The sequence below is a fragment of the Colobus angolensis genome, unplaced genomic scaffold (assembly GCF_000951035.1).
Source record: "Colobus angolensis palliatus isolate OR3802 unplaced genomic scaffold, Cang.pa_1.0 Scaffold174, whole genome shotgun sequence".
Taxonomy (NCBI): domain Eukaryota; kingdom Metazoa; phylum Chordata; class Mammalia; order Primates; family Cercopithecidae; genus Colobus; species Colobus angolensis.
This window is the reverse complement of record NW_012114866.1, coordinates 2015153-2026894: the sequence shown is the minus strand read 5'-3', so window position 1 is coordinate 2026894 and position 11742 is coordinate 2015153. Positions and strand designations below refer to the sequence as shown.

At 41.3% G+C, this 11742-nt stretch overlaps 1 protein-coding gene across 1 annotated transcript in view; it reads right to left on the bottom strand.

Moving 5' to 3' along the window:
• Positions 1-8730, bottom strand: part of RAB38 (RAB38, member RAS oncogene family) — a 64841-nt gene extending 56111 nt beyond the window's left edge. Inside the window, exon 1 of the mRNA XM_011938483.1 lies at positions 8452-8730. Within this exon, the coding sequence (XP_011793873.1) occupies positions 8452-8653 (202 nt within the window). The 5' untranslated portion in view covers positions 8654-8730. The remainder of the gene's footprint in view (positions 1-8451) is intronic.
• Between the last annotated feature and the right edge of the window lie 3012 nt (positions 8731-11742).

Below are 11742 nucleotides of genomic sequence, written 5' to 3'. Positions count from 1 at the left end.
ACAAACCTGCACGTTGTGCACATGTACCCTAGAACTTAAAGTATAATAACAAAAATAAATAAATAAAACAATAAAATAAAATAAAATAGAACCTGAAAAAAAAGTGGTTGCCATATTTCCCAATTCTAAATTATACTTTCATATATTAATGTTTATGAAGTTATGAAGTTTTTCAATCATGAACAGAAGTCTATTTTTTATTGAAGAAATGTTTAGATCAATGATATGTCTAGAATTAAGGCACTGATGCAATAGTTGACTGAAAAACTTTTTATTGAACAAATACTCCTTGAGTCCCTACCACATGTCCAAATACTATGTTAGGACCCAGGGATACACTTTGGAGGAAAAAGACATTCCAATGCAGAAGCAAAATATTTCTATCTGGAATAATCATGGAACTTTATGGGAGCAGAGAAAGTATTTCCCTGAGTCTCATGGTTTCAGCAGACATTCTGGAGGAGGTGATATTGATAAAGTGAAAAGGACCCACAGGAGTTATCTATGTTAACAAGAGGAATGTGCTTTTTTCAGCCAGAGACAACCATGTGAGCCACAGCATAAAGGGGAAGGTAGGTATAATGAGGCCACTGTAAGATCTGGAATGTAAAAATCATAGATGTGAGAGAGAAGACTGGAATGAATGGCAAATGATTGACAGTTATGATGGTCCTGACTGTCATGCTAAAAAGTTCAGCCTTTAATTCTAAAAATGCTATGGCTCCACTGATGGGTCCCAAATGAGAATATCAACTGGAGAACACCACCATGATGAGGGGTATCACCACTGTCGATTACAAACTGATGGGCAGGGAAGCTGGAGGAGGGCATGGGCAGGAGGCAACTGCTGCAACAGTTCCAGGGAGTTGTGAAGAAGATGTGGCTATTGGAAAAACGGAAGAGATATTTATTTTATAAGGTAGAAAAGACAGAATTTCATACTTAAGAGTGGACAATGAAAGGAAGGAGAGAATGGTAGAAGTTAAACCCAAATTATTTTCAAAGAGTAATTTAAGATCACATAACTTCTTAGTTAAATTCCTGAACAGCTGAAAAAATGAGTAAAACTCAATTATTCAGAACCCCAGGCTAAAGTCTCAGACTTGACCTTGCCAAGTTGAAGGACATCAGTCTAGTTCACCATCCTAGAAGATAAGGATCTTCCCTTGCTGGAATAAACCTGATTCCCACTCCAGAAGCAATATGTCCACTGTATCCTTCTGGGAATATGCATCTCAGAATCTAAGAAAGTAACATAAATAAAGCTTCTCAATGGTTTGAAAGCTTTCAAGGACTCTCCAAAGTGAATCATCAGAAGAGGAAGAGAAAGGATTCTAAGTGTAACTCAAAACATCTATTCTCAAAAATTTACCAGATGAGTGATGACATTAGTATGAACCTCAGTGACTGCTTAACACCAAACCACTTTTACTGAGCAACAATTATGTACCAAGTGTCATGTTCTACTTATGCTTGGCCCAGCTTCCTCATCTATGAAACTGGAAGTAAGAGGACTTGTTAGAATTACTGCGGTATTTAAATTGCAAACATTGCTTTGATAAATTGATAAATATAAGGAATTTTCACTTTCACTACCCTTAACATTTAATTTGACATATATGACCTTTCCTAATTTGTCTGCCACATCCCTCTTAATACCACCTTCGTCACACATTGTAATCTTCAGCTAGGTCAGATTACTGAAGCCTGCATGATGTCATCTCATCTCCATGTTATGGCTAGGATAAGTCCCCTGGTTGACTTTCTTTTAGCGCCTGACACTTTCCCATCAGATCACTTATCAGTGACTAAATAATTATTTTGAAATAAATATCTTTATGCCACACCAGACTCTAAAAGTCCGTAAGAGCAAAGATCAACCTATTTCGATCACCCCTAAATCTCTCTGCTTATCAAGTGAATTAATAAATTTTCTCAGGCAAGATCTTATATTTCTCAAATCTTCAAGTTTTAAAACTGCATTTAAAAAAAAAAATAAGTAGCACTTGAGCCCTTAATGATAGTTTCTGTGTTCCTCACAAGACCACAATAGGAGAGACTTCCTGGGTTTCCTTTTGACTTCACCAGGCCTCAAGCATTCCAGTCACTTCTTACATTCAAGGACTTCACAAACCCATTCCTCAATTTCTCTATGACTTGGATCTATCATATTTCTAATTTTCTAATTATCAGCCCCTGTAATACTTTATTCTCATCCCCTCCATTGTTCTCATCACAGCATGTGTAATCTATAGCCAATACAAAAGAGAGATGTTCTGGGAAGATAAACTTGGCTTTGATACACCTGAGAACTGGAGGAGGCAGAGATTAGAGCTAGCTAAGAGGCTATGAAACCAGAACAGGTATGTAAAAAAGTGCTGTCTCTGGTCTATGGAAGTGGGAAAAGAGAGGCATATTTACTATCTGACTTGGAGACAGGTGACATATGGGGGTCAAAAGAGAAAAGATGGCAGAAGTTTCAAGTCTAAGTGACTGGGGGTAAGGTATTTTGGTTAACACAAACTAGAAAGTCCAGTGAATGTGGACAAATATCTAGTTTAGACTTACAAATAGCATCATTTACTACTTATCGTTAAGTGGGGCAAATGTGGATACATTGTTTGTATTTCTTTCTTGTTTTACTTTTCTGTTTTCCAGCTTTGCTACACTGAGCACATATCACTTTATTAATAGAAAAAGCAAACCTGTTTTAATGCAAACTTTGTTATGCACATGTTCACCGGCAGTGTAGGTGAGATATTGTAGAGATGTTCAGCAGGAAGATGGAATTGTAAGCCTGAGCTCATGAGTAGTCAAGGATATAGGCATAGTTTTAAAGTCATCTACATAGAGTTAAAGCCCTGGGAATGCATGAGATCCTCAAGCGAAGGAGACCAAATTAGAGGGCCAGACAATGAAATTCTGTCTCAAGTTGTGCAGCCCGGACACACTGACAGGGAATGACTGGTGCTAGGTAAGAGCACAGGAAACATCATACTAGCCCTGAGGTTTTGTGCAACTTCCTCAGAGTTAGTCTCAGAGAGTAGGAGGATGCAGTGTGGACAACATCTCTGCACCATGAGAGTGTTTTGAAGTTACATCTATCAATGCTTTTTACTTATTGTTACAGTGATTTGTTTTTGTGTCACGCTGATGAAGCTGGGATGAAGAATTAAATCTTATTCAATTATTATCCTTCTTTGTTTTCCCCTCACCTAAGTATTTTCACATACCAGCCACTTTATATATATGTACATATATTTGCTGCAGAAACCAATCACACATATAGAGCTACTTTTTCCAATCCTCTCCCACTTTCAAATGCCTTAGCTTTCCTTGGTCATGCTGCTACTTGCTTTTCTATCAGAATCAGTCTTCTAAAACCCAGATGACGCACCTTGTCCTGCCTTGAGGCACTTTCTTGATATATCCCTCATTCCTACTTTGAAAGTCACCATTTTTGCTCACTGTGCACATTATTTAACCATAAGCACATAGCATGTTATTTTACATGGTATTTAGAAAATCTGTAATTAGCTAGGCTAGAAACAAGGCAATAAACTGTCCAGTGGAGCATGGCTCAGCCTCAGTATAAATTTGGGGGGGGTTTATTTGACACACTCATCGCCAAATTTAGCTCTTTCTACATTCCTAGACCTATTATCTTGACATTTAAGACCCATCTTGTAAAACTGCTTGAAGAAATAGTCTTTTAGAAATAGATACTAAAGAGATAGTTGGTCTGAACCCTATCTTTGGTTGAATTTCACAACCTGAATGCACTTTACAAACCCTAAAACAACATACCACTGTGACCCAAATAAGTGTCGGAGTTGCTGGTGTGAAGAGTTAGTTAGTCCAAGGACTCCTGACACTGGGACCGGGCTGCCTTCATCCTGTTACTTTGTCTATGTGACAGTTAATGTATTCTTCTGCTGTCATGTCATATGGCTTAGGTGGAGGAAGTTGGTACAGATGTGCCTTGAGTGGAAATATTTTTCTTATAGGGTAGACCTTATTTTAAGTATTTAGAGGCATTTGTTATTTGGCAGAGCTCTGCAGTCAAACTTTTACATGGTAAAGAAACACTCAAAACACTCTCTAAATTGCCCACTTAATTTATTTTCTACTATAGCAATATAAAACTAGAGTTGGGTTTTCTAATTACCAACAGACTTGGTTATCTCACTCATACAAGTAAGCTGAAGCTAAACAGACTGACTGTTCCTGTTCTCCTCTGCCACTTATGATCTCAGGCAAGTCTCTTACCTCTCTCATTTTTTATCTTTTTTAATAAAAAGTGGGTTTAGGACCATCTGCTTGTCTACACCCTCAGCAATGCTGGGGGATCAAGTGGGAAAATGTATGTGAAAATAGTCTGTAATAATAACAATTATGACAACAGGAATAGTAGCTAACACTCATTCAGCATTTATTATGTGTCAGGCACAGCTTTGCATGAAGTAACTCATTTAATCCTCATAAAAATTCTAAGATGCAGGTATTGTTATTATTCCCATTTTACAGACAGAAAACCAAGGCACAGAGGCTAAGTAACTTGCACAAGTCACAAAGCTACTAAGTAAAGAAGCTGGAATAAATGACCATGTGCTACCTATACCCTGAGTACAGTGATAATATAACATTTTACCTACAGAGACTACAAAAGATAAAATAAGTATCACAGGAAAATTAAATAATCATCATTTTATAGATGAGACAATTGAGGTTCAGCAAGGTCTCACAGTTTACCTAATTATATTTTCAGAGTATATATAATTTAGAATATATTTAAACTAGTCTGAAGTGCTCTGTTTTTAAATTAAGGGAAGTAGAGCAAATCTTCTGAAAACAGATTCAACGGTCAATTTTAAATTCTAGTGGCCTAACCAGCTATTATACTGGGAAATTATAGATTAAATATGCCTGGACATTAAGGGCTTAAGAAATATTAGCTACTATCCCTATAAATGTCCCAATGCCTGCATCAGAGTCCCAAAGCACATCAAGAGTTCTAGATAAAATAGTATAGTTCTTTTTGAAAGTGTGAATAAGCAATTATAGTCTCTGGATTTGGAGAGTAATAAAAAAGTGGAGTCTCAAGTGTGAATTTTTTGTTTTCCTTTTCCTCCCTAATTGATCTATAAAAAAAAAAAAACCTTATAAATTCACATCCTAATCAAGATAAAACTTTTAGAAATAGATTTTAATTCATTTCTTTTCACTGAATGCACAGGGGTACTTAATAATATCAAAAATCCAGTTAGAAAGGAGAAGGTAAGGTTAACCCACCTACTAATGAAACAACACTTTTAAAAAGGAAGAAGGCATAATCCCTGTGGGCCAGCTGTGGGCCAGCTGTGTGCCAGGCACTCACAGGCCAGCAAGTGCAAACAGCATGGCTTCACTCTGAGTCAAATGGAACCAGGTCAAATCTGGCTCCTCCTCTACTAGCTGGGTGGCCTCAGGCAAAGTTACTTCATTTCTCTGACTCTATCAAGAGCCTCTCAACACACAGCTGACCCAGCTGACCCTCCAGCATGGAATCACTGGAATCCAGGCCAACTGCTGTCCTCTATGGGGTTTGGGGGGATTTATAACCTTGTTTCAAGGCCTACTCACAAGACCCTAGAGATACTTTTTGGAGTCTTTCAAGATCAAACTGGCCAATCTACACAGCTACAAGAGATACATCATGGGAATTTAGTGGATAAAAAGGGCCCTATTTGGCATTGAACCAAGTGAATATCAAGAGTCTAGCTGAGCCAAGATTCCCTTAATAACAAGTGTATATGATATCTTATCAGAACAGTGCAGGTCTTCTCTATCTCATTCACCACCTACAACCTTCTCAAAGCTAGGCCCGCTAACCTCCACTACCTGTTCTCTCCAGGCACACACCAGAGTTGAACACTAGGGAGGGAGAGATGCATTCTTATCTTGGATAGACAGGCTGTGATTTGAAAGTACTACAAGGTACACCTGGCTGACTGGAGTCTGGGTGGACGGTTGAGGCTGGATTTCACATGGGCTCATTACCCACATGGCTCCCTATACAGCTTAATCCATGAAACGTGGAGCACATGCATGCTCCAACCATTTCCCACAGTGGCCTAGCTTCCACCCAATTCACTGTGCCTGCTGTCCAATCTCTAATTCAGCTAACAGGGCCTTTGGGCTTGAGGCTGCTGAAGACAGATTACCACTGAGCATTAGAGCTCTGGGAAAAACGAGCTCCTCTACTGAGATGGTGAACATAACAACACCACAGTATCTGTAGAAAGAAATTTCCAAGACTCCAGATTTCTTATTTATACAGCCTTCTGTGACTATAGCCCCCACTGCAACTTCAGTCTACAAACATGGCTAACAAAGTGCTTTCGAGCTTAGGAGTTAAATTGCTCCTGACAGTATGTTGTAAAATAGCAAAGCTGAAAATGGTGATAACCTAGGGACAAAATATATATGTAATATTGGGATCACAATTTGTTAGGAATTAATAAGCACTTGTATATCATATCCTTCTTCCCTAGCATTTATACAGGCTCAAAACATGCTAGCTAGTGTGATAATAATCCTTGCAGATCTCCTAGAGAACAGGCATGATCACCTTCAACTAGCACTGTTGGTGGCTCACCTGTCATTTATTGGGAGAAAGCATTCTCCCTGTTTACAAGTAAGGAAATTAAAACAAGGAGGTTAGAGAAGTTACCTAAGATTGCCTACTACATGCAAAGTAAAGTAAGGATCCAGATGGAGGCAGTTCCACTTTGAAATCTGAGCTATTAATCACTATACCCTTCCATCTCCTCTGTTTATGTGAGGAGACTGAAATCTACAGACATAGAACTTGTCTGCTGTCATGCGGTTACCTGGATGGTACATAAAAGTCCAAATTACAGCTACATCCCCGTTTAAACAGTAAGCCATTTCTAAATCTGAATCCTGAGGACTTTCATGAAGCCAGAAGGGTTTTCAGACATTATGACACTCAGCAATAAAGTACACAGAATTTTTTTAGATGAAAAGCCCCATCCAACAGTGGCTGATAACATCTTTTGTTCTCTGATAACCCCCTTGCTACTAGAGCAGCTGAAGATGACTCCAAATGCATGAATCTGTTCATCTGTTCACATGCTAAAAGAGTAAGTCCTGGCAGTTTATGATTAAAGAGGCATGAAAGTCCCCAGATCACAAATGCCCTTTCAAAAATTTTCCACATTTGTTCTGGCTTCAAGCCATGATAAAGTGTTTCCAATCCAATGCATCAGCTAAAATGAACCCATTTTCTGAAACAGCAGTGGCTAGTTTGGGTCCAGCACTGATAAAGAAAGGTTCCTGGTGTCACAGACCATGAAATAAGACTGTTTGAAGTTGTTTCCATGGAGAATCCCAGAAGACCTTAAAACTGAGCAGGAAGATCCCTGATCCTTGTCCAACTCCTTTCCACTCAACAATGATGCAACTGAGCTGAAGAGACTTGTCCAAAGCCACGGAGCAGGTTAGTTAGTGGCAGGGATAAAATCTGTAATGAGGAGTTGGTCATGCCCAGGTTGCAAACAGCCTTGTCCAAGGATTCATACTTGGAGTAGATACTTTGCACCCTCACCTTTGACTAGGCCTAACTTCTGGTATAAACCTGTGGAGTCAAAATCTGATTTTCAATATTGTAAAAAACAAAAACAAACAAAAAAACTCTCATTTTCCAGATCTCTCAATGAAAACTTCAGGGCCAAATCAAGAAACCATAAGGCTATCATAGGCCCTTACATAAAAATGGTCTTAAAATATATACACAATCTCCTTTTCATAGAAGACTGAGAGCCAGAGAGATAGAAATATAGAGAGAGAGGGAGAAAGAATACTTTGCCCCTGACATACACACACAAAAGTACTTAGCTTCCTCAAAGAAAAAAAAAAAAATCTCAAACTTCTTTGTCTTAAGGGCAGAGAGAAAGGTGACAAAATTTGACATAAAGTGAGCGACTGGAGACAGGAATGGGCAAACTCCAGCTAGCCTGGAACTATCCCGGTTTCCGCTGTGAACCAGCCTAGGGGCTTCCCCTCGGTCGGCCCCTGCACGGAAGGACGTGCCTGACACTGGGCTGCGTCATGTGCAGAACTACCCACGCCCAGAAAACTAGCTGGAGTGGAGAACAGAATGCAATTGCAGCCAATCTTCCTCTGGTTCCCTGGGGAGGCCAGCTCGGGCAGAGAGATCCCAGGGGACTGTGCGGGAAGGAGCTAAAGCAATAGCCCAAAAGCTCCAGGGAATGCACTTGAAGTTTCAAACGTTTTTCTTTTCTTTGAAACTAAGTTTCCAGCCCACCAGGAAAAACTGTCTCGTGACCTAGTGATTTTAATCTCACGCTTGGCCGCAAGCTGCTGCCTCAAGACTGGAAACTGGCCGCGAGGCGCTCTAGCACCCTGACCCCCTCCCCTGGCGCTCACCGGCGATATCCCAGAGCTGCAGGCGCACCACAGTCTCCGGGTCCCAGTGGAGCACCTTGAGCGCGAAGTCCACGCCGATTGTGGCCCGGTAGTGCGAGGAGAAGTTCTGGTGCACGTAGCGCTTGATGATGCTGGTCTTCCCCACGCCCAGGTCGCCAATCACCAGCAATTTGTACAGGTGCTCCTTGTGCGGCGCCTGCATCCTGGGGGCCGGCCCGCCGTGCAGTGCCAGACCAGGGAAGCGCAGCCAGGGCTCTGCGCAGGAGAGAGACTTGCGGAGCGCAAGTGTAGGTGCAAAGGAGAGGCGTGGGCGGCGGGGCGGGGGCCGGGGGGCGGAACTCCTCCCCTAGGGGTTAATCCTCCTTCCTACTCCGCGGTCTTGGAGAGGGGAGGAGACAGGAGTTAGTCCCGGGACTGGCAGCTGAAAGGATTTCGCGTGTGGGTTGCATGTTGCGGTGCTTATTTATCCGGCGCTTTAGAGTTTCCGAAGAGCTGTTTTCGCCTGTGACCCTGGCCACAAACTTATGAGGTGTGGATCTTATTTTCCACGTTTTGCTTGCGAGAAAACTGATTGTGAACAAGTACGCTGCGGCAGATGGCCCGTGAAAGGCTCCGCTGAACACAGGTCTGAAGTCACAGGGCTACGAACCACCCCACACTGTAGAGAGAAAATACAGTATTAGGAAGCCGGAGACTGGCCGGACTTGGTTCCTGCGTGTCCTGGTTTTTAAATTGAGGGACCATAAGTAAGTCATTGGAGCTCCCCCAGCCTGTTCTTTCTCAATGAATGGCAGTGCTGACCTCTCAGCAGCTTGAAAGTGTGAACACTGAGCACTTTCACACCCATTCAACTGGTAATCAGTTAAGGAGGACAACTGGGCCGAAAATGCCAAGGGCACTCGTGACTTTTAGCCTCTTCTCATATCCTGAAAAGTCTGAGCTGCACAGAAAGACAGTTTTAACAATTGGTCAGATTATTACAAATAATAATAACGGCAAGCATTTATTGAGGACTCCCTATATGCCAGAGGGTTTATAAATTATGTCTTTTAATCTTCCCAGCTGTCTTAATAATAGATACTATTTTTCTTCCTATTTTACAAATGAGGAAGCTAAGGACTAGACATTTTAAGTAATGGACCCAGAGTCAAATAGTAAGGAAAAAAGCCAAATTCAAACACAGGTCTTGAGGTTCCTAACGTTTTTGTTGTTGTTGTTGTTTGTTTTCATTCATTTGACCAATATACATTGAGTACTACCATTCACCATGCACAGTTCTGTGTACTTGGGATGATACAGAAATCCAAACGCAGACAATGACTACTGGCCTCAAAAAAATTTACCTTCTTGTGGGTGGAGACAAACAAGACAAAATAAGTACAATTTGTCATATATTAATTGGTAATAAAATAAGGCAAGAAAGGGGATGTGAGGAGATTATATGGGGTTTGCCTCTTAGATAGGGTGGCCAGGGAAGGTTTCAGTAAGAAGCCGACAATTTAGTAAAGACATAAAGAAAATGAGAAATTGGGTATTCAGGTCTAGGGGGTGAGCAGTTTATACCAAAATGAGCTATTTTGTACCTGAATGTGCTGTGAATGGAGCGCTGCTCACATTCTGTCGTTTCATCTTCTCAATTGCTTTATGAAGTGGGTTATTTTCTTCGATTTATAAATAAAGAAACGAAGATTAAGAGCAACTTTCTCAAGGGCACACATAACTAGTATGTGTTAGAACTGGGACTTTGTACAGCGTCCTGTGTGAAAGGGAGAAAGGAGGTTTGGCAAGGCCATTATCTTTCTGCCTTCCTCCTCTGGCCTGACACACCCTAAACTTTAGCCTCCACTTGCCCCAAACAAGCAGAGGGATGCCCTAGATGTGTAACTGGGACAAGTCACATAACCTCTCTCAGCCTTGGTTTCTACATCAACAAAAGGAGAATGATAATACCTGTGGCCGGGCACGGTGGTTCATGCCTGTAATCCAAGCACTTTGGGAGGCCGAGGCAGGTGAATCATTTGAGGTCAGGAGTTCAAGACCAGCCTGGCCAACATGGTGGAACCTGTCTCTACTAAAAATACAAAAATTAGCCGGGCATGATGGCGGGTGCCTGTAATCCCAGCTACTTGGGAGACTGAGACAGGAGAATAACTTGAACCCGGGATGCAGAGGATACAGTGAGCTAAGATCGCACCTTTGCTCTCCAGCCTGGGCGACCTGAGCAAGACTCGGTCTCAAAATAAATAAAATAAATAAATAAATAAATAAATAGAAATAAAGTTGTTGAGAAAATGCTGCATCCACAGTAGGTGGTAAATAAATGGTAACTATTAATATAAAATGAGGGACAAGCTTTAAATACTGTCCGCAGGCACTGACCTGTGCAGTTTTATATTTCCTCAGAGAGTAACTCAGAAGCTTTGCTCGGAATGGACACTAAGTGACAGTGTGTAGAATTGCACTCATTTGTGTTTTATTGAAGTGCTTAGCTGGGTAGGCCTCATTCACTTGTTTCCACCCACGCAGGGACACACCAAGAAGATTATATCTAATAAGTGAGATAGATATTCTACCTGCTTAAAGAATTAGCCAACCATGTCACCTCACTTCCCAGGGAGGGGAATTCAGGAGCACAAGATGCTGAAGCCATTCTAAATGCCTGCAAAATTAGGAAGGATGACAAAATGAGACCTTTGCCAGCTCTAAAATCCTGGGTCTGTAAATCTGAGAGACAGACTTTGTCTGCCCAACGAGCTCCTAGGGTAGAAACGAGGTAGGAGTTTGAGACATCTTGTGGGCCAGACCTCAGAATTATACCCAACCCAACTTTCTCACCAGCCCCAGACTGTTTTCCCAAGCCTGGTCCAGGCAGAGTCATCCTCACCGTTGTCTGTTCTCCTCTTTTGAGCAAGAGCATATTGGAACATCAGACATTTTGATTTATGAGGTAGGACAGACAGGGCAAAGTTCAGGATTTCTGGGTCCTGAAGCTGATAACATTGGAGGAAGGAGCTTTTTAAGCAAAAGAATGCAAAATCAAAAATATATAATTAGGTCTAGGGCCTTGAAAGGGATCCTGAAGCTTCAGTTTTATTGCCTCTCTGGGGGTAGGAGATTCCTCTCTCAGGGACAGCAGCCAGCCATGGTGAGCAAGCTCCTTTGCCAGGCAGGAAGTATGTGCAGTTTGTTTCCAGCAGTACTCATTTAGGTCTCATGATCATTCTTCACAGTGGGAAGAAATTACTCTCGGTTTATATTTTTCAGACTTTTAGATTAAAGTAGCTTGGTAAG